Below are 23,068 nucleotides of genomic sequence, written 5' to 3' on the forward strand. Positions count from 1 at the left end.
AACCTCACAGAAACCCCAAGGGAACTTTAATATCAGCTGGAAGGGGATCTTCCCTTTTGATACATTGCAGATATTGCTGTTGAAACTCAGTTTAAAAGACTGTGGTGACCATGTTTGAAGTCAACCTGTTTGTAGGAGCTCAAGAGCATGGAGACCTCCCAGCATATATGTGCTTTTGATGTTCCCTAGTGCAGTTCTGTTCTGAATAAATAGATAAATTTAGGGTTATTGGATATAAATCTTCCCAAAACAGAGCAAACCCAAAACAGAACAATGACAGCTACAAGACCCAAACCAACACACTCATGAATGTGCAGACAGATGCCCATTCTACAGTACTGAACCTCATCCACAGCTAGAAAATTAAATAGGTCTTTAACTCAGCCACATTTACACCTTACATACATAGAATCCACTCAAACTTTACATGTAAACTTCTTTGGATACCCAAAAAAAAAAAATTAAAATACAATGTAATATGCAGGTATTCAAGTACAAAGAGCTCCCCAGATTGTTTTGTTTGCACTAGTGAAAGAACAAAAATAGAGGTTTTGTTCCTGTGTTTGGTTTGCAGCCTCTTTAGGGAACAAAGGTTAAGAATTTGGAGCCTCAGGTAAAAACATTCGGATTTGCTGCTGACCTTCTATGTGCCAAAGGATCTGGCCTAAGAGGCTGGAGAATAATAGCACTGAGACTCTGTCCCCTGTTGTTTGTGTCCTGGTCCTGCTGTGGGTCTGGAGGGGGGAAGAGGGGGATCACAGCCCACACTGGCATTGCTTTGATCGACTGGAGTTTGGCTTGTGGTGAATTTTCTTCCCTCCCTGCCCAGGTAAGTCACAGGCAGCATTTAGTGTGAGCCCAGTCGTGTGCAGAGGAGTGGGAGGAAAGGAGGCATTCCCTAAGAGGAATCCCCAGAGCATCCTTTCCAGGGAAGACCTTGGTGAACACAAGTCACTTGGCATGTTTGCTGGCAGCACATTTCCAGGCTCCACCTGCCAAGGTGCCAGGCTCCTCATGTCACAGGATACCCACCATGGTTTTTGGAGCCAGCACTGGCAGGAAAGGATTTTTTGCATAGATTGGAAAGAAAGTCCCATTCTGCTCAGATCTGGTGGGTTTTTTTCTCCATCTCTTGTCCAGTAACTCTGATCTTGCAGGAAGACAATCCTATGGCACAGCTATTGCTACCAACCTTGTATACCAGGATGGGACATGTTTCATGTGTCCCTGCAGACTTCAGAGCTCAGTGGAAGAAGGTTTGTCTTTAACAGCTGTTCTCAGGGATCAGGGGATCATCAGAGGGACCAGCCTGAGGGCTCTGGGGAGAAGGAATCAAACTAACCCAGCCACCAACCAGCCCTTCTTTTTGGCCTTTGAGTGACTGCTTCCTCTGAACACCCAGTCCCTTTTACCTGAGGGAGCCTGACCCTTTTTGTTCTTCCTTTCATTTTTGGGGACAGAGCTGTTCCTCAGCCAGGGCTTCCTGAGCACTCTCCTTGGCACGGCACACACGCTGCTCCTCCGTGTCCACAGGGGCTGCTGCTGCTGTGCTTTGCCCCCATCCCCAGATTTAGGAGAGAAATTTGAAGCCCAGGCCTGCCAGGACATGGGAAGCAGCCTTTTGCAGGGCAGGGCTCTTCCCTTTGCCTTGTGTGCCCTGGGCTCCTCATCCTGGAGGGAAGCCCAGCGAGAAAAGAGCCCGGGATGGGGGGGCTTTCTGTGCCTGGCTGTGGAGACCATCCCTTAGACCTGGTAAATCTGCTGGACTGGAGATGGGGAGGTGTGTGGGGTGCCTGGCTCCTTCTCCTCAGCTTCCCACAGGTTGTCATAGCTGAAGTCACTGTGGAAGCTCTGGAGCTCGGCGTAGTCGTGGAAGGCGGCGGAGTCGCGGTGCCGGCAGCTGGAATCTGGCAGGTCGTAGGTGCCAACATTCCCACCTGTGGGAAAACAGACCCAAGGGGTCAGAGAGCTCAGCAGCAGCAGCAGCAGCAGCCTGATGGTCACCTTCCCCTTTGCCAGCAGAAGGTAAGAACGAGGATGAGTAAATCACAGCCCAGATGCAAATAGATGTGGGCAAAGCGTGTGCGCCACGGGACAAGCCACAGGTCCCCACGTGTGACAGGTGAGCTGTGAGTCAGTGGAAGCCAATACAAGTGTCTCCACCAGGCAGACACGGGCACAGGGCAGGGTGACAGGCAGAGGGCAGGGTGACAGGCAGAGGGCAGGGTGACAGGCAGAGGGCAGGGTCACAGGCACAGTCCCACCCAGGGAAGCAGGAGGGATAAAGGGCACCAGCCCTGCTTGGAACAATGCTGATGGAGACAGACACCAGCTGGGCAGGGAGGGTTCAGCCCCCCCAGAACCCCCCCAAGAGTCTCACCTGGTGGGTGCAATGAAGGGCCCAGATGTTCCTCTGGCAGAGAAGAGATCTGAAAAGAAAAAGAGACACAGTGATGAGGATGACACAGCACTGCAGTCCTGGGATACTGCACACCAGGGAATCAGCCCTCCGTGGTTCCCCACTCCCCACTCCCCAGGATGATCCCTGTCACAGAGCAAAGACCCCTGCAGTGAGGCTCCAGTCAATCTGGGTCCCCTGCACCCCGTGTGTTCCCCTGCAGCCACTGTGGGGCTCCAGGGCTGCATTTACCATCTCACCTCCTCAAGGTAAGAAGCTTCAGCCTGTGCCCGCAGCTGGAGCTGGCGGGAGGTGCCAGGGGTGCTGTAAATGGGAGCTGTGGGCACCTCTCTGCAGTGGCCGCTGGGCAGGGGCTGGCAGTTCCATTTCTCCAGAGAGAGGTGCTGCTGGGGCACAGGGATTGCTGGGCACCCGTTGGCCTGAGCTGGACCCGTCTGCCTGTGGCACTGCAGGAACTAGAGCAAAGCAAAATCCAGGTTGGATAACTGCTGTGGAGAGCTGGGAAACACTGACCTGCTGCTTCCCGCCTGCTGAACCACCCCTGCTGTGAACACACTTACCAAACCAAGGCTTTCTGCCCTCCTCACAAATTCTACTACACCCCAGTCCTGAAGGCCTCGGATGGGAAAGGGAGGATGGCCACAGACATAGTGGAAGTTGGCTGGGTGTGGAGGCAGTAGGATGACACCCTATGGCTGCAACCCAGGGGATGCAGAAGGACAGGGAAGTCAGGAAAGACCCTCTGAGGGAAGGGAGGTCATCACCAGTATGGGGAATGTCAGCCACAGACCCAGAAACAGCCTTTTCCCAAGAGATGTGCAAAACAAGAAATGTAGCCTTCAATAGGCACTCAGTTATCACATCTGGAATTTTTTGGGGTGGATGAAGTGGTCTCTGTGTCTGACTCATCCCTAGTTTCTGTAAACTGGAGCACATCTCAGTCTCTGCCTTTGTTTCGTGGTTTCTGGCTCTTCCTGGGATTATTGTTGTGACGCTGGCATCCAGTGATAAGACAGGGGAAACCTGTTCCCCTCTGTCTCTGTCCTGGCTTGAAAAAAACCTGGGAACTATGCTGTGCCCTACCCCACCCCGAAATGCAGGCCTGGAGTTTCCACATGCTGCTCAGGCTCAGGCAGATGGCAGGAAAAGAAATGGCCTGAGGCACAATTTCTGGAGCCAAAAGCCTGTGTGCTGAGTCAGGGCCAGCTGTAACCAGCAGCAAGCACAGGTACCTCTTCCAGGAAGCTGGAACCTGCCCCACTGGGAGCACTGGGGGAGCTGGGGGTGTAGGGATCAGCGTACAGGTGGGAGCAGGGCATGACCAGCCTCTCCAGGGAGCTGGAAGCTGTGGAGGGCTGGCTTCCCACCGAGCTCCATCTGTTCAGCTACAAGGCAGAGTGGAAACAGGAACGTGGCACCCTGGTCTCTACTTGCAGTTCATCCCCAGGAGGGACAGGAGTGGGAAATCTCCCTGTAACTAAAATCCCAAACGCTGCTCATCCACGAGGGATGATGGGAGTGACTGTCTGTGCTAACGAGGGGAATTCCTTGATGAACACTCACAGAGGGGAGGGAAACGTGGCATCACACACTAAACCACTGATGGACACATGCTGGAAAACCCTGGGAAGAAGAGGCTGTGTCCTGTGAGGCAATAACACTCCTACTCACCGAGCAGTGCCAGCCGTGTTGTCTCGGGAATTATTGCCCAGCATCCCATGGCTCCGAGGGACATTGCTCCACCTGCCACGTTTAACCTCACCTCCCACGGGGCCATTTTCCAATGGAAATGGATTTCACACCTGCCCAAGAGCACCTGCCAGCACTCCTATCCCTGCCAGTGGCACCGCAAGGGAAAGCTTGAACCACGCTCCCCGTTCCCAGGCGGGAGGATCCATCCCCCCAAAATCCACCCTTCTTACGCTGCTGAGGTGTGACGGGGGAGCTGGGGGGTGATGCTGTGAGCCGTGGGCCGAGTACGGCTCGTTGTACTCCGGGGACGGGATTTCGCCGTTGGGATTTTCTGGAATGAGGCTGCAGATGCTCCTCTCCGAGTCCTGGCTGGGCAGCTGCTGGATGCACGGCCCGCATTTGCCCTTGGATTTCCTGGCGCTGCCCCCTCTCCGCAGGTCCTGTGTGGGCAGCCCTGTGCTTGGCCAGTTGGTTTGTGCCAGGCACTGAAATGAGAAGGCAGACCCTGGAGCTGACTTTCCTCAGGCCAGGAACTCAGGGATCGGGATGGTCCTGCACGGGGTCCCTGCCCTGGGCACTCCTACAACCCTGGACACGCAAATGCTGCCCAGGGTCAGACCAAAATCCTGCCTAGCCCATCACCTCCACCCACCTCCAGCTCTTATTTTTGGGTCTCCTGGCCTTTGAACCATCCCATTTGCCCTCTTGCAACCTGTCCAACAGTCAGAGTGGAGGACTGGGATGGGACTCCTCGGCAGCCTTTTCCCTTATCAGCAGAGGCTGAGCCAGGACAAACCCAGGCTCCAGGCGTGGATTTGAGGCACCACACAGCAAACACTGCCCACACCAGAGCGCTCTGCCCAAAGGGAGCGTCCGTCCCCACACACATCCTGGGTTTGGCAGGGGCTCACTTACGTGGAGAGGCTGGGAATAGCCAGAGGAGAGGGCATCTTCAAGCAGCCTGCCCTCAGGCATCAGCAGGAAGGAGTGTCCGTCGGGCAGGGAGCCGCTGGTCTGGGACAGGTGGGTCACGGTGGTCACTCTCCCTCCGGACGCCCAGGAATTCGTGCGGCCGTCGGAGGTGAGGGAGCCCCTCCCACTGCTGGTGAACTGGATGGGGAGAAGAACATGGTGATGGAAGGACCCTCTGCATGGCCACAGGCACATCCCTCCCCAGCCCCAGCAGTGCCAGCCCAGCACAGCCCTCGGTGCTCCTTGGCTTGGAGCTGTGTCCCCACAGCCAGCAGTTGCCCGGTGGCCGTGCCTGGTTTGTGGGGTGTGCTGGTGGGTCCAGTTGGGGTGACCAGCGTGAATGAGGGGAGTGCACTGCAGGAAAGGGGTGCTCAGGCACCCTGACCCATCCCAGCTGCAGAGCTGGCAGTGTGGGTCTCCCCTTCCTTGCAGGAATCACAGAATAACCAGAGTCGGAAGGGACCTGCAAGAATCATCGAGTCCAAGACCCTTTTAATGCCCTTGTGCCAATGCCTCACTGCACAACACTGTCACAGTCTATGTCCTGCTTCTGAAGGAATTCACTATAATATCTGCCTATAAAGTCATAAAGGGCTTTAAATAATTGGCAGGGCTCAGCAGCTTGCTGACAGCCTTCAAGCAGGACGCCTGAAGACAAAGTCTGCTGCGTCACAGGAGTGCTCCAGAGACAGGACAGCCACCGATTCCCAGGCGACTGTTACCTGGCTGGGGTGTGGCGGCTTTGATCCTGAGAAACTCTCGGATCCGGAGAGGGAGGAGTCGGCGTTTCGAAACTGGGCCGTGTTGAGGCAGTAGAGCCACTCCTGGTAATCCTCGTAACTGCGGCAGGTCACCCGGATCGAATTGATCAGCCGGCCTGGGAAAACAGCACTGGCTGCTCTCACTGGGCTCCACTGACTCAGTGTTGCTCCCTCGATAAGCCCGTGGGAACCCTCTCGCTCCATCCCCTCCCCAACGTCCTCCTGGGGGCTGGAAGTGCTGGGACAATGGGAATGCTCTGCCTTCGGTGCTGCCCGTTTGCACCAGGCTGGGTGTAGGACAGGGGCAGTCCCAGCCTGGCTCTAAATGAGGGGGACACTGTGCACCCCTGGTGCTGTGGCCTCTTCCACCAGCAGAGCCGGGCCCTGCTGCTCATCCAGGGCACTGAGGGTCCCAGATTTCCAGGCAGTGCAGTTTGCAGAGCCTGGCTCCCACACAGCTGAGAAGGGGCCACAGCAGCTCAGCAAAACCAGCAAACCAGCCCCCCAGGACCCTCCGTGGCTGCTGCCAGCACACCCCGTGGTGTGGGGACACCCACCTTCGATTAAAAAGGAGCTTTTCTCATTCTCTTCAAAAAGCACCTGGATGGCGTTGAGTGGCAGCTCGCCCTGTTGGAGAGAGAATCAGGATTGGGACCACAAAGCTGAGCAGATCTCCCAGTCTGTGCCATAGGGCACGTGGGCACTGTGGGAAGGACAACGTGGCTGCCCCTGCCCACTTTGGGGCTGGAGCCTCTGCAGGCACCTGGGCAGCAAAACCCCACTTCCCCAGGGGCTTTTCCATCAGGGGAGCCAAGAGGAGCCAGAGTTTTGCTGGGAGCACGAGGAGGGAAGCCCACAGTGAGGATGGAGCGAGGCTGGCAGGAGCCTGGCTGCAATTCCTGTGGCTTGGGGAGAAGGGGCAGCTTGGCCCTGCTGAGATGCCTTGGGATCCCTGGTGGGGATGGGGAATCTCAGAGCCTAAATCCCCTAGGCCAGGTCTGCAGGAGACAAGAGGCAGCTAAGCTGCTGCTAAGCTGGGTGAAGATTTGGGGGCCTCTGTACCCTCACAAGCTTGTTGGAGAACTCTGTCTCCAGCAGATTGTCCCAGCTTGGTGTTTCCTGCTTCCAGTTCTCCCACCACCAGCCTCACTGCAGGAATGAAGCCTCTGGAGCCAGCATGACTGTGTGAGACAGCTTTGTTCTCAAAGTCCCTCCTGAGATCCGAGCTTGGAAAAACACCCCTTCCCTCCTAGTTCTGTTTCCAGCAGTTTAACGGCTGAAATTTCTGACTTCTCCGGAAAACTTTGCAAATATGGACCCGCACGAGGTTATAGTTGCTAACTTGGGACTTCCAGCCTTGCCCAGAGGAATGCCCACAATCCATTCCCTGCAAAGCCTTACAAAGACAGGGCTGAGCCCCTCAAATGCCAGTTGGTGAAACCTGAGCTCTTGTGTTACACCAGGCACAGTTGCGAGCTGCCACTCCTGAGGTGGGAGCAGGGTTTGTCTGTTCCTGTCAGCTGGGAGCTAAAGCAGCCTGTCCCTGGAAGATCTGGGAGTTAGAAGACCCCGTGTGCTATTGGCCCTAAGTGCTATTATACCTTTTCATGCACATCCACCACTGTCCCCTCTGCCATCACCCGGTGTCCCGTGGCCATCCCGTGTCTGTGCCAGACCAGCTCTGTGGTGACCTGTGGGGTGGGCAGGGACAGGGCTGCCTGTCCCAGCCCCTCTCTTGCTCTGCTGCCACATGTCCTTTAAGTGTCACCGCTGACAGCTTAATTCTCTGTGATAGGAAACGTGGCAGAAGGGCCAAGGGGGTTTGTCAGCACTGAATTCAGATCCAGAGCTCCTCTTTCTTTGGGGTAAATTTTCCTTACAGAAGTGAGGCAGAACAGCCCTGGGAGAGCCACTGAAGCAGATTCTGCACTGGAAACATCACACGGATGAGCTCATCCCTTTGCTTCTCATCTCTCTCATGCTCTGAGCAGAGGGAAAACAAGGAACACGTGGTATTTTTGCTCCTGTTCCTATTCCAGTCGCCTGGATGTCACCCTGACTCTGTGGGCACGGAGCACTGGGCAGGGGCAGCTGGTGGCAACAGCCCTGGGTGCAGCTCCTGGACAGGATGGTGAACACAGGGGCTGGGTAGTGCTCAGGGAAAAAAGGGTTCTCACCTCATTCCACTCTGCTCCATGCCCAGGAGTGGAGGAAATGCACAAACAGCAGGAACAGAAGCCCTGTCTGTCATTTTGCCCAAGGCCCTCTCCGAAATGTGCAATCCATCAGGATTCATTTGCCTAAGCTCAGGGGCTGCAAAACAAGGTGTCTAGCAGAAACTCCTCACCCCGCCCTCACTTCCAAGCTGTGCCAGCTGGAAAGGCTCTGGGAATGTGGCCGACGTGACAACTTTGCCGTGAGGGAATTGCGGAGCACACGGGTGTCCGTGGTTCGTGTGGCAGCTGCCTCTGCTACAGCCTGTGGGCACAGGCAGGCTCCTGTGGCATTCCTGCTGCCCCAGCAGTGATTTATGGGCTGAGCAGCTCGGGAAGGCTGACCTTGGGAGGGAAAGCTCATGCACTGCTCCCTGACTCCTTTCCCCCCGTTGCTGGGGTTTGACATTTCAGCTGACGCAGGCGCTGCGCGGCTGCTGCTCCTCAGCTCTCCAGCACATCCCAGCAAGATTCCTGCCACCAGCACATCCCAGCAAGCCTCTTGCCACTGAGGCAGACTGCACAAGGCTTGCCCTGGTGCCTGGTGCTCCATCCTCCCTTAAACAACAGCTCCCTGTCCATGGAGATGCTGAAACACCCTCTGGGTAGAGAGAGTCCCACCTCAGGAAGCACAGCAGCATCCCACAGAGAACACACCCGTGGGCTGCAGAGAGCCCCTCCAGCCTTCCCTGGGCATGGTGTGAACCTGCCCCTCCAGCAGCTCCCCCCTTGCTGGTTTTCACCTCGCCCAGGGCCTTTTCCCACCAGGGGTGAGCCAGAGCCTGTGGATTTGGGTGAGCCCCATCCCGGCAGGCTCAGCCCCTGCCTTCCCCTTCCCTGTCCCACACACACACACTTGGCAGCAGCAGCTCCTGTGGTTTGTATGAAGCTCAAGAACAAAAGGGCCGGGCTATTCCCTCACACACAAATTGTAGGGCTCAGCATCTGCTCGCAGGGAAGGGAAGTTAATTTGCAGAAGCCCTGGGAGAAGGCTCCTGTGCCCTGACATGCCTGTGGAAAATCAGGTTCCCAGTGCAGTGTCACAGGCTGGTGAATCACCTCCTGCCTGCACCCTGCTGCGCAGAGCCCCGGGACCAGAGCTCCTGCACCGTGGGAAGAGGGAACATTGCATGGACAGGGGCAGACAAAGCTGGTTTAAGGTTTCAAAAGAGATGAGCTAATCAGAGAGCCCAGCCCAGGGCCCCCTTACGTGGTGCCCCGTTCCCAGGAGTTGCAAACAACGTGTTCCCGAAAACAAGCTCTGTCTGAGGTGTGTCACACAAGCCACCAGCTGCTGGAAAACAGCCTCCACTGCTGCACCGGGGATGAGGAGAGCTGTGACTGGTCATGTCTCTCCTACTGAGGCATAGGCATCTCCTCTCCAGAGATGCCTACACAGGTTCTTCCCATGGGTAACCCTTGAACTAAAAGCATCCTGCGTGATGTGGAACCACAAGGTTGGACCCCAGTGAGTTCACGCTGGATTTCACAAGCCCTCAGTCTCTGCAGGGTTCTCCTGTCACTGGCTGCTCTCTCAGTGACTAAGAGGGATGCTGTTCCCTGGAGGAGCAGCCCAGCTCTGCTCCGCCGTGTGCCGGTGCTGCCGCACGTGGGGTCACACACAGTTCACTGCTCTTTTTGGCACATTTGTTCCAGCAGGGGAAGAAACAGGACCAGAAAAGCACAGGGCTGTTAATAACCCATCACAATGATGCCCAAGAGCACGGAATCACAGGATTGTTAAGGTTAGGGAAGCCTGCCAGGATCATCAAGTCCGGCACTGCCGTGTTCGCCACTCAACTGTGTCACCAAGTGCCACAGTGGGTGTTGGCAGCCACTCAGACTGCACAGTGCCACTGCCTGTCTGTGCTGAGGCTCCCAGCACTGCTCCCACAAGGCACACTAGACTAGAGAAGCTGGTCTTGCATCCCCTGGGACACTCAGACCTCCATATCCTCGTTGTCTCTTCCGCTGCCATGCCCAGACATTGCTCCTCAGAGGGAAAGAGCAGCAAACACTGTTCCAGCAGCAGCCTCTCCTCCCTGCCTCTGCCCTTCCCCACGAGCATCAGATGTGCTGCCTGGATGCTCCCTGCTTCCAAGTGGTCCCGTGGCACAGAGCCTGGGAAGCAAAGCCCCCTCAGGGGCTCTCTGGGGCTGTTCCATCAGGAGAGCCAGGCTCCCTGCCAGCACCACCACACTGAAACATGCCAGCCTCCCTCCTCCCAGAGATTCCTTGGCAGCCAGCTCCTTTCCCCCTGGGCTTCTGTAGGAGGGCAAGGTGTTTCTCATGGGAAGATAACTTGCAACATCCCTCTGCCTGCTCACCTGCCAGCTGGCACGGGAGCAGCGTGGAGGGAAAGCCCTTGCCAACACGAGGGAGCACAAGGGAACACAGGTGGAGGGGAGCAACAAGCCAAAGAAGAGCTGAAATAGCTGCTGTGGATGGGTTGAGAGAGCAGGGAGATGCTCCAGCACGAACTTACCTTAAAACAGAAGCCATTCTGCTCTTCAGAAACTATCACCAGTGTGGAGGCATAAAGCACCAACAGCCGGTCATTCTGCTCCTTGGAAAGCAAGGAGGGAGAGGGATGTGAACAGCCTGTGAACAGCCAGGCAGGGATGGGATGTGGAGAGCCCTTTGCTCTGTCTCTCTGACAGCAGCCTGGGGCAAGGGCTCTGGAAAGGGCCAAGCTGCTCCCCTGCATTGGGAGATTTCTCTGAGAAGAGAAAAGCTGCTCCCCTGCATCAGGAGATGGCTTTGGGAAGGGCCAAGCTGCTCCCCTGCATCAGGACATTGCTTTGGGAAGGGCCAAGCTGCTCCTCTGCATCAGGACATAGCTTTGGGAAGGGCCAAGCTGCTCCCCTGCGCTGGGAGATTCCTGCCAGATTCCCGGGGTTTGCAGCTCTGTAATTCAGGAATGACTAAGCCCAAAGAAGGCTCTATCCAAGCTGCAGGCAGGTTGTCATCCCAGGAAATCTTTTATAAAGTAAGACCACTCAGAGGAAATTTAAAAAGCCTGTGGAGGCTGGTGAGGGAAGAGCTGGTGAAGTGACACTGGGTCAGCTGCCAGCTCTGTCCTGCAGGTCCTTGTGCACGTGCCTGTGTGCTGTCCCCAAGCACCCCTGTGGGGCCACAGGAGCAGGAAGAAACCATTTTCCCTTCACATGGGTGTAAAATGACCCTTGGGACCTCCTGGATTAGTGGCATCAGGTGGGCAGGAGCCTGCACTGGTCACTCCACCCATCCCCTTTTCCTGAGCTGTGCTGGGTTGCTCCCCAGGGATGTGTCCTACCTGGAATGGCAGATGCTGAAGCTTCACTTCAGAGGCACAGAGGACACGGCCCAGGGATTCCCTCTGAGTCCCACTCCAGCCCTGGATAGGCATGTGCTGCATGCACCACCGCAGCTCCTCCTTCCCCACGGAGCTCTGCTTCCAGCCATTCTAGGGACAGGAGCAAACTGAGCAGCAGGCAGACATGTCCTCCCCTGAGTTTATCCAGTGCATGGCCCTTCTCAGGGCATTTTTTAAATGTGGCAGAGGCAGGAAAGAATAAATAAATCAGTGCAGGAGCCAGTTTCCCAGCTGGGACTGAATAATCGCTCCTGGTACCAAGCATCACCTGTAAATTGCCTTTCAAAGGGAGATATCTCTCTTTGACAAGTGGGGAGATGGAGACAGGGAGGGAATTAAAACACCCTGCAGAGATGGGAAGAGAAAGTCTCTTGAATCTAGTCCTGTTTTCTAGGTTCCAGCCTCCTCCTCCAGATGTTTTGTAATCTCTGGGGAATTGCACAAGCATCCAAATGCATCAGAGTTTCTCTGAGCCAGACCCAAAGCTCTGACCCTTTGGAGGTTGTGGTGGTGGCACCCACGGGTGGCAGGTCTTCCTTTCAGCACCCCTCCCACCCCGCCAATGTCTATCAAACACCTCTTGCAAACCTTTCTTTTTTTGCCCCCTTCTGTCACAGGAAGCCAAACCAAAGGCAAGCTCTGAAATGAAACCATCCCAGCTTCTCTGGTTGCTCAGCTCTGAGCCCCCAGCACAGGACTGTGGCTGTGAGGCACTCACCTGAGGGAGGAAGGGCAAGGCAAGGCTTCCTCCATTCAGCTGGATCTGCTTCTCCAGGTGATAAAGCCACTGCTTCAGCTCTGACTCAGAGGGGCAGAACACAACAAGGGGATTGAGCCGAGGACCTGTGAGACACGGGGTGAGCAGAGCAGATAAGGGCATGGGTTGCAGCATCCATGTTGCACTGTGCACATCACACCACCAGACCATTGCTCTGTTCCAGTCCTTCCCACCACTCTTTTAGCACATTTTCTCACATCAGGCTGCTGGGAGTGCTCCAGCACCTTCTCACACACATCAGGCTCCGACCACCAGGCACTTCCCAACCCCAAACCAGGCCAAGAACAAAACTCAAAGACAGCACGGAAGTCAAGCTTGAACTCAACACACATTTCAGCTTTGAAAACCCCCCAGCAGTTTGTGAAAAGCACCTGTGTGGGCAGGGACTGTCACAGCTCATCAGAAAGTTCCGTGCCATCTCCTGCTTTCACTTTGGCACTCAGTATGTAGAACACCGGTAGCTTTCTGACACAGTTTATTTATTGCTCCACCAAACATAATCTGTGCCAGACAAGCTGCAGCTGACCTCAGACTTCTCTTGAAGGGAGGAACAGCCCTGCATCTTGTTGATTTTGACGTTTCCAGCCTCCTTCATTTAATATCACGAGGAAAACAGTCTCACACACCCCTCTGCTACTCACTGCAGACATGACCCAGTGACGGTAATAACCATTTCTGGCAGGATGCAGAATGTATGTTATGATTAATAATTTACCAGCAATCTCATATTAAACCCTGCTTGGTGCAAGCTCAGTAGGATCTGGCTCTGTGGGACTTGGAAGTATTGAGATAAGCCCGTGCACGGGATAAACATGGTACTTTGCCCTTCTTTAGTACCCTAATTCCTGCACTATTTATAAACAATGGTTAATTAAGACTTTGAAACGCTTCTGCCTTTCAGGAAATGCTCTGAAACGAATGTGCATAAACAAAGCAGAGGTGTGGAAGCTGGGGCAGAGACTCCCTGAGTGACTCCAAATCCATTACAGTAATTTAGTGTCAAGCATTTCCTGGGCATCCAAGTGTCTATGGACTGCCATGGCTCTGGACTTCTCCTGCCTCCTCTTCCCTTGATTTCCCTGTCTTTGCAAGGAAGATACAGTGATTCCCTGCTTTATGGAGCAGCCAGGAGGGTGTGGTGGTGTCAGTGCTCTCTAGGTATTCTGGCAGCTCTGGATACTTCCCATGGCATCCAGGCCCTTAAACAAACAGCAGGAATTGTGCTGGTAGGGAAGAGAAAATGAGGGAAGGCCCTGCTGGCCAAGCCTGAAGCCTGGGACATGCAGGAGCTGTGGGAGGCTTTGAGCAGAGTCTGAGGGGCTGCTGCTAATTCAGCTCCTGCCCTTGCCCTCGGCCCCAGGGGCACGTTCATGGCAGGGCCACGACCCAGCCATGCTGAACAACCCCTGCCAGCCCTCGTGCTCTTTTCTTCTGCCTTCTCCTTCCTCCTTCCTTGTGAATGCTTCCAGAGGAGCACTGGAAGCAAGAAACCCCCTTCCCAGAGCAGGAGCAGTTTATTCCCACACAAAGCTCCTGGACTAGAGACACTAAAAGGCTGCAAGGTCTGCAGGGGAGGCAAAGGTAACTGGAGGTGCTCAGTAACTCCACCAGCACCACAGGCTGGGCAAGGGATGGACCACAAAGCCCAGGTGACAGCCAGACACCGTCCACCAAGGACACCCTGGATGCTGCCAGGCTTCCTTCTCCACTCCACCTCCACACTTCCAGTGATCCTGCAACAACTTCCAGTAAGCTGAACTACCCCTGGCAGTGCAGTTATGGGGAACTACAGATGCCACAGGATTTCACAAGAGAATGGATGCGTGTCTGTTGTGTCTCAGAGTCATGAGATGAAGAGATTTCCACCCTGACCCTGTGTGGGGACACGGGAAGGCTCCTACCCCCTCCATGCCTTGATTCCTCCCCTTCCAGCAGGACACTAAAACTGTTCCACTGATCTCCCAGCAGTCCTAAACATCACTGCCTCCTTGGTTTCTTCATGTCACTGCTTCCCAATATGCACAGCACTCTGCCTGAAAGGCTTTGGCTTGTTCTTCCCCCAAGCAGGACAGGAACCCAACAAAGCTTGAGGCAATTTTCCACCCAGCCACACTCCTGCCTGTTTTCATACAAGCAGAACAAGTCCCCCCACCCCAGAGCAGATGCCCCTGGGAGAAATTTTCCTTCATTTTATAGGTTTCCAAAGAGGGTTGGAGGGCCCTGCCTGGTACAGTGCAGCACAACCACAGCTCAGCAGCCCTTAAAATTGGAGGGTCTTTTGTACCACCTCCTTTTTATCATTTATGCCTGTAATTCAGCAATGACTAAGCTCAAAGAAGCCTCTATCCAAGCTGCAGACAGGCTGTCATCCCAGGAGATCTTTTATAAAGCAAGAGCACTCAGAGAAAAGTTTAAAGAGCTTGTGGAGGCTGGTGAGAGAAAAGCTGGTGAGGTGACACTGGGTTCTTACAGCACCAAACTGGTGTTACTGTGGAGGCAACTCATCTGTGGGCACTGAACTGTGCCCTTCAGTGCCCTGCCTGCTTGGAGTCACTCCCTGCCCTTGGGGTTTATATGGAGAGCTGGGAGAAGGAGTTTTATTCCATTTTTTTGGTTTAAATAACTGGACAGAGGTGGGAATTGTCACCATGAGTCCTCCAGCTGGAACACAGGACCATCCATCCCCTCCCCTCCCTGTGCCAGCCCTGGGCATCACTGCCCAGGTGTTTAAGAGCAGGGAAGCCTTGGAGAGAAAGATGTAAATTCTGGGAGGAAGGAAGAGCTTCATCTCCTTGCAGCCTCTTTCCTGGGACGGGGTCAGGGTGGGACAGAGAGCAGAGACAGCCTGATTCACACACCCTCTGCCCTCTGTGCAAAGCAAACAAGGAGGCACCCACCTGCAATGAGGAAAGCGTGGCAATCCTGCTGCCCAGGGCCCTTCCCAGCCTCAATCTCACACACATTCAGCTCCTTCAGAGGCAGCAGTTCCTGCAGAGGGAGAGCACACCGTTATTTTGGGGGCAGCTCTGCCATCAGTGCCCCTTTGCCATGGGAGGTTGGAAGCCCAAACTCCCAGGTTGCTGTGGCTCAGTGTTAGACTGAAAAACGTGGCTCTGAGGGGAGACATTTGGGGTCTGGATCCAGCACACTCCCCAGAGGAAGCAGGTCCAGCAGCTCCCTGGGGCCAATGCTGCAGCAATCCTCTGCCACACTCTCTCTTTATATTCCTTATATTCCAAATCTTTCAGTTTTAAGAGAAACCTCAGCAAGACAACGGTGGTTTAACACAAGAAACACAGAAGATGGAGTTGACCATAAAGCAAAACTGAGCTGTCTGGTTCCTAGGCTCTGGATCTTCAGATTCCCACTATGACAGAGCACAGGAACAGGTGGCAAGTTTGTACTCCCCGTTTTGGGCTTTCTAAACAAGCTCCATAAAAGATGCTAATGGCTGCTAATGTCTCGGGGCCAGTACTGGAACATTAATTCCCTTTTAATTCCCCTCGAATTAATAAACTAAGGAGCTGTTTATAAAGCAGTCAGGAGATTTTGTAATATCATTTGTCTCCTGACATGCGAATTTTCAGTTGAAGGCTGTTTGGTGGGTGACTCGAGAGATTGCATTGATGTATTGCATCAACATAAAGTCACCTGCAAGACAATGAATCATTTCTAAAAGGAACTAATTTTTATAACCATCTCCAAAACAGCCATGCTCAGTTTTAATTGCTCACTCCTGTGGAGGGACAGCACATCCAGGGCTTCTTGTTTTACAGCTGTGACTTCCTTATTATTTATAATTCACCAGCATCATCAAGTTAAAAGACTGATGAGCCAGGAGAGCTCCCCAGTGCTGCCCTCAGTTTTTTATTTCCACCTTCTCCCACGAATTAATTAATGTTGGAGAAGTCCTCTGAGATTATCAGCTCCAACCTGCAGATGAAAAATCTCCCCCTTGGTCCAGAAGGCAGGGCCAAGACCACCACGGGCACCAAGGCCAGTGGGATTTTGAGCTGTAGGAGCCCCTGTAAGTCCCTGCCAAGGCTCAGCTCCCTGTGCTTGGTGCTGAACACCTCCCACCCCTGGCCCTGCCTGCCAGCCCTGCACAAGCCCCTCTCCCACCTCTGTGGGGTCCTTTATCTCTGCCCACAGGCAAGGCCAAGGACTCAGGTGAAAGTGAGGTTGTTTGGGTGCAGGCCTTGGGGAAAAAAATGCCCTCTTCCCAGGATCTTGGCATGCACGGGAAGGGACTTGGTGACATCTCTTAGAGGAAGCCAGGGGAGCCCCAGGAGCAGAGCCCCCTGTCCAAGCCCATCTGCCCAGAGCCACCCAAGTGCCCAGTGCTTGCCCTGGCACGACCAGGTGATGCCCTACCTGGTGGGTGAGTCCATTGGAGCCCACGGACTGGAAGTACAGGTAGGACTGGAACAGCTCCAAGAAACAGTCATTGACCTCCTGCAGGAGAGACACGTCCTGGGGGTTATCTCAGGACACCTTCCCTCTCCCGACTTCCCTCTCATCCCAGGCTGATCCGTGCCCAGGAAAGCTCATCCAAGGGCCACTATCATGTTTCCCACTGCTGGATCTGCTGCCAGCCCAGCAGTGGAGCCTGGAAGCACATCCCAGCTGCCCACAGGGATGGGAGCAGGTGCACGAGCTGATACCTGTGCACCACATGACAACACATCCCGGGGCCACGCAGTAGCCCAAGGGATCCTCCATGAGTCACAATTCCCAGAATTACACTTCGCTTCCCAGTTCTACAGGGTCATACCCGGGGAGAGAAAACACCCACAAACAGGTGGCTCAGTTTTACCTGGCAGTGCTGGAACCTTAACTTGACCTTGGAGTAATAGATGATTTTTCCCAGGTTCCTGACAGTCGTTTTCCTTCGTCCCTTCTTGAACAGGCTGGGGAACCTCTGGTCCAAGTTTTCTTTCTGGTTTTCTGGGTTTGGGATGATCTGTACCAAGGACACAGGGAAAACAAATCAGAGGAATGGGGAGGTGATGTCTGGAAGAGACGTTCCCAGAACATCTTCCTAAAAGGGATTCCTCAGAAAGGTGCCCTGGGCAGGTGCCCAGGATGGGCTGTTTGTTGTTGGGTCTCCATGCCAGCGTGGAGCTGGGGTTCAGTTACTGCTGGGAGGAGATGCTGACCTAAAGGTGAGGTTTCTGCATTGGGAAAGAGGAGGGGTAGAGGCACATCCTACTTTTAGGGTATCCCAACTCCACAGACAAACCTCTTACCGTCCTAATCAAATCCACTGGAACAAGGACTGATTGAGGCTAAGCAAACACAGTGTGTGCCTTCCACTGGGGGTAGTGGAAAGGTTTTCTTTGCTCTAGTTCCACCTGGATTCCTTGGCTCTCCCATCTGCTCAGATCCCTGGATTTGTCTAGGTGGAGTCTGTTGTTTTGGGTGCCAGACAATTTTGGGGCAGAGCCCCACAGCCATAAAAGCAGCTGCAAGGCACCAAGTGGTGAAGCTGCTCAGTGCCAGTGCAAAAAGCTTGGAAAAGCTACAGGAAGCCAGAAAGCAATTCAGGAGAGCCAGGACTGAGGAGAGGAGACAACACTCAGGGCTGGAGGCTTCCCTGATTCCCTGGTTATAGGGGAATTCTTCCTTCTGTGCAGAAACCTTCCTTCTCCCACACCCCTATGGCACGGCACTGCTGTCACACTGTCTGGATACTGCATGAATCCCAGGGGTGAAAAGCTCTTCCTGCAGCTTTTCTGGGAGTAACACTTTTATTTCTGGGGGTTGGTTGATTTCCTTGGGGAGAAGGGAAGGGCCATATCCCAGCCACGGATTCCCACAGAGGCTGGGATACACACTAGCCTGGGAGTCTTAAATATCAGCTTGGTCAGACACCCCACAGACCCCAGGTATGCATTCCCCAGCAAAAGGGAAAGGTAGGTGGGAGAGGGAAGGTTTGGAGTGTTTTCGTGTGGCTGCCCTGGGCTCGAACTGAGCATTTCCAGGGATGAGCAGGGCGAGGGCTCAGCGGGATCACTCAGCCCATCACCGCGGGGCTGCCGGCACGTCCCCGCCTCCGGCGTGTGCCCGCTCCCGGCTCCCTGTGCCAAGGAGACAGCTGCGTGTGCCCGTGATGGATGAGGAAGCAGCACAGCTCACCAGATCTGTCTGGCTGGGGACTCTGTGACTCACCCCTCCGGCACGAGGTTAACCCCCCTCTCCCAGCCTTTCCCAGGGACAGCGCTCCGGGGGGCTGGTGAACCAGGAACCTGAAGCTCTTGGGGCCCTTTCACCTGCAAAGCTTGGGCCTCACTGAATTTAGGTTACTCTTTTTAGGGCACGAGTTAACCCTTTCTCGGCTCAGAGCCTCCCTCCAGCTTTCCCAGGCATGGAACAGAACCAAGAGAACCCGCTGGCTGCCCGTCAAAAGTCTCACTGAGGCAGCTCAGAGTAGGAAAAGGTCATATTTGTGCCACAAGCCACTGTCAGAGCAAAGAGCAGCTGGGGCAGCAATAACAAAACACCGCTGGGATAAGGGCAGCCACCAGAAACAGGGAGTGGGGAGAGGATGAAGTAATGAAATTATGGAAACAGAGATAAGGAATGACACCGGCTACCAGCTGCCTGGGCAATACTGCTGCCTGGAACGTGCCAGCCAAACTTCCTGGGAATAAATAAGGCACCAAGGAGCAAAAGCAACCTGGGAGCTGGGAATCCAGCAGCACTGTTGGCAAAGAGCTTGGCCAACCTGCCAGCTTCCACAGGGATCCTCCCGCAGTCGGGAGGGAGAGGGAGAGTTTCCATGACCACTGTTCATGTGGCAAGAAACAAGGTGAATGGAATATTCCCTTTCCCAAACAAGGATCCAGCGACCCCACCTTGAGAGGGTTTGCAGTGAGACTGAGGAGACAGGTGGATTTAGTGGTTGAACATGGGAACAAGTCCAAGACCATGGACATCCCTGAAATCTGCTGCCCTTCCAGCTGCAGGCTCCCAATGCACAGGCACCACCCAAAACCACGGGGATGCCTCAGTGTGCAGCCAAAACAAAAGGGATTTATCCTTCCTCTGGAATGCTCTCCAGTCAGCTGCTCGCTCCCCTGGCTGGGCTGTGCTGGGGACCAGCACCCTCCTCCCCCAGCCCCATCCTGACCAGCCCCATTCCCGTTAGCTCAGCGGTCCCACTGGGTTCCAGGCAGTGCAGATCCTTGGAAACTTGCTTTCTCCCAGGGCTTGGTCTCTGGCAGTGCAAGTGCCCTGACATGTTCTCTCCCCCCCCCAGTCTCAGATGCCTCATCCTACAGGTAGAACAAGTTACTAATTAACCTGCAGACCCCAGTGACTCCCAGCTGAATCACCAGCCCAGGCAGCAGGAAGAGCTCAGCCTTGCAAGGCTGGTGCCCCGGGGCTCTGAAAGCTGCTGTTTAATGATAAAAGAAGCAAATGAGAAGCACAGCTCTTCTGGCACATCCTCCCCCCTCGCCTTTGCCGAGGCTCCACAGGAGCCGTGACTGGGAAGTGTGGGAAACAGGGCAGAGGGTGGTGGGAGCAAAAGGCACTGGCTGTGTGTGCCAGGTCCAGAAGGGGCTGGTTTTCAGGGATGTCACCTGCCCCAGTCCCAAGCTGCCTGCCATGGCCAGAGCTTTGGTGATCCCATCTCCTCCGAGATTGCATCAGAGCCCTGTACTGACGGCTGCTCTCTGACCTGGCCCCACAGCACCTGGTTCTCCTCAAAATATGGGAGTGGGAAAGGGTCTAAGCCAAGGCTTTCTCTCCAGGCCACACAAGAAGCTTGTGGCTGAGCAGGGAGTTTGCATCCCAGCTGCCCCAGGCAAGGGTAACTGCTAAACAACTGCTCCACCCACCCTCCTTCCTTCCCTGGAGAGATCCCACACTCGTGTTCCCTAATGAATAAGTTCTCGGTGACCTTTGTTGTGTCCTCTTGCAGGATTCCTTTTCCAGGACCTGCTAACGTGACAGCTCATCCTGTTTCCCCAGGGGAAGCATCCAGGATCCATCTGGGCCCTGGGCTCTGCTGCCTGACCCTTCTGGATGCTGATTCCCACAGGGAGCTGTGCCGTCTCTGAAATTCCCTCTGCCTGGCATTGAGTCTCAGTTTCCCCTTCCCCACATCCCCACAGCCTATTTGCCATGCAGTGGGAGAGATGCCTGCCCAGCACAGCCCAAAGGGTCCTGAAACTCCATCCACATCCCTGTCCCCCACAAAGGGACCAAGAAAACATCCCAGGGTTCATCCCTTCACCTCTGCTTTCCCTGAGCAGCGCTGGGAAATGGGCCATATGGCCACAAGGCTGATACGTGCCTGGGGCAGACCTGCCCTTCCTGATTGCCTTCCCAGGGCTCCTTGCTAACACACTGCCTGCTCCGTCTCATTCCGGCGTGGGAATGAATCATCTCACCTTTGAATGCTCGCTCCGATTTTCCCTTCCCTCACAGGCAACCCAGAAAGAGCAGAACCAAGAGCCAAGTGGAGGGTGAGATATCCCTGCTTGGCTCCCAGCACGACCCTCCCACCCCATCCCACCTTTTTGCTGGTGGCAGGTCCCCCCCCAAACCTTCCTGGGGACCCTGAGCCAGGTGATTCTGCCGCTGTGTGAGCACAGGGCTCATCATTCCCTGGGCTCCATCCCTTTGAGACAGACCTGCTGCTGCCCCTGGATCCAGACCCATCGTCCCTCTTAAGTGCTGTCCTTGGGCTGGGTGGGAATAAACTCTTGGAGCAGTGGGGAGGGGGCCTGGATGTGTTTGTACTTGCCTTTGCTGGAATATACTGCAGGATTTTATCCGTGGTCGTATCTCTCTCCTGCCCTCCTTCTAGACCAAAAAAGCTGGGCAGTTTTTTCTTGCCATTTTGTCTGTAAAAAGGAGGGAAAATAAAAAAAACACAAATCAAAACACACATGGAAACACAGATCCAGGCTATTGCACAGAGAATTCTGCCCAGAAATAAGGAAGCCAGAAAACTGAGCAAGCAATTTGTCATGGGCTTTCTAATCATCCCAGCCCAGCAAAGGGGCTGATAAACAGCCTGGGAGAATTGAAATGGGGGTTGTGCTGCACTTGTTGCTGTTTCTTTGCTCTTCCACAGGTCTTTGCAGAGCCAAATGATCGATTTGGCTCATCTGTGTCTCTGAATCAGCAGAGGGACCAGATGTTCCCCTGCAAAACACAAAGACCAAATCCAGCCCTGACAGCTATTCCAGAACCCCCCCGGAGCAGAGATGCACATGCACAGATACACCAACAGACATTCACAGGGAGGTTTTGTTTCTGCCTCTGTGGTTTTCCTCTCTCTTTCCTTCCACTCCCAGCCAGGGCCCCGGTTCTCCTTTGCCTGCACACACCATTAACACGTTACTGGTGCTGCTGAGCAGCACTGGGATTGCTTTGCTGGAACTTCCCAGCCCTTGCTGGGAATCTCAGACTGCAGCATTTATTTGGGCAGAAACCAGGCTTATCTCCACGGAGAGCCCTGAGTGTGGGAAGCTGGGAGTCAGCAGGGACAGGGGGTGCTCTGGGGCTTGGCTGCTCCACCACAGGTGGGATGTCAGCCCTCCAGGGGCCAAATTCCCCCAAGTGATCCCCTCTTTTTTATCCCACAGCTCCACAGACTCCTACAGGTTTGCTCCTAATTTATGCCAGCACAGGAGACCAAGGGGACAGTTTAGTGTCTCCTCTTGGTTAGAAACCCCTCAGCCTGAAGAGTTTAGGGGGTCTGTCTCACAGACCAGCACAGACACAGGGTAGACAGGGCTGGCAGGTTCACAGGGAATCACCCTGGTTCCCAGCAGAGCTCTCTTCCAGCCCAGAGTGCTCAGGATGGGGAGGGATCTGCTCTGTGCATGTGTAGGTACCGGCAGACTGTGCTGACGGGAGCACAGGCAGTGGAAAAGCAGGGAAGCTTGCTGTGCATTCCCTGGAAAGCTCTATTTTGGGACAGCCGCCCATCGCTGTGGTACCTGAGCGCTGCCCTGGCCAGCTCAGCACCCAAATCCCCAAAGGGTTTCACAGACATTTTCTGTTATTCCCCCTTCAGGTTTACAAACACAGGTCAAATCACGTGTCAGAGTGCTGGGATTTGGGATTTTTCTCTCTGAGGGACAAGAGTGTGAAAGTTATTTTTCCCCCACAAGCACCGCGACTCCGGGCGTTGTGAAGAAAGAAAACCACCAGTGAACACAAGGAGTATCGGGCGTTTTGCACCTTGCCCTGCCTGTCCCGCAGAGAGTTCAATCATCAAAACAAAATTAAATAAACCCTGTTTCTCCTGGGGGGGTGGTGTTTCCCCTGGGGAGCTGGGATTCCCTGCCGGCAGAGGACTCCATCCCAGGTACTCGGGGCGAGCTGATCCCTCCTGGCACTGCCCAGCACCCCACAAAACCACGGGACACCGAGCATGAAACATGAAATATGAAATAACTGCCGGGTTCCCCGAGCAGGGGGCTCGGCTGCCAGCCCGGATCCGCACGGTTCATCCCACGGGAGAACACCAGCCCCACTGGAAAACCATCCCGAAATAAAAAAAGCAGGGGTACTCACGCTTTCTTCAGCGAAGGCTTCCTTCGGAAGGAGCTCCTGAAGCCCCCAGGTGCCTGCGGGACACACGCGATGTTCCCCATGCCGGGAAAGCGCCTGGAAGCTCCGTGGGGAGCTGGAGGTCTGTGTGTGGGATCGTGTCACGCCGGCGTTCCCTCCCTTCCCTTCCCTTCCGCCCGCTGTGACTCGAGTGGGTGTGGGCTGAGCCAGGCTCAGCTCCCGGCCAGGGCTCCCACTCCTGCTCCCGCCCCGCTCGCTCGCTGGGAGGGGCGAGCCAGGTACATGTTCCCTGTGAGGAGGAATTAACCACGGAATCATAAACCCAGCTGTGCAGGGCATGAA

The 23,068-nt window shown here is 54.8% G+C and overlaps 1 protein-coding gene across 1 annotated transcript; it reads right to left on the bottom strand.

Annotated features, from left to right (window-relative positions):
* Positions 1 to 1,393: 1,393 nt before the first annotated feature.
* PLEKHN1 (pleckstrin homology domain containing N1) lies at positions 1,394 to 22,809 on the bottom strand. The gene is made up of 16 exons (XM_027657931.1): positions 22,730 to 22,809; positions 20,946 to 21,045; positions 17,007 to 17,153; positions 16,565 to 16,645; positions 15,088 to 15,178; positions 12,131 to 12,255; positions 11,353 to 11,502; positions 10,543 to 10,623; positions 6,402 to 6,471; positions 5,806 to 5,960; positions 5,027 to 5,221; positions 4,342 to 4,596; positions 3,652 to 3,804; positions 2,659 to 2,874; positions 2,381 to 2,429; positions 1,394 to 1,937 (listed from the first exon to the last, which is right to left on the bottom strand). Exons 1-16 carry the CDS (start codon positions 22,807 to 22,809, stop codon positions 1,744 to 1,746), a joined length of 2,142 nt encoding a protein of 713 aa, XP_027513732.1. The 3' UTR covers positions 1,394 to 1,743.
* Positions 22,810 to 23,068: the final 259 nt, after the last annotated feature.

The sequence above is a fragment of the Corapipo altera genome, unplaced genomic scaffold (assembly GCF_003945725.1).
Source record: "Corapipo altera isolate COAL_440 unplaced genomic scaffold, ASM394572v1 301, whole genome shotgun sequence".
NCBI classification, from domain to species: Eukaryota; Metazoa; Chordata; class Aves; order Passeriformes; family Pipridae; genus Corapipo; species Corapipo altera.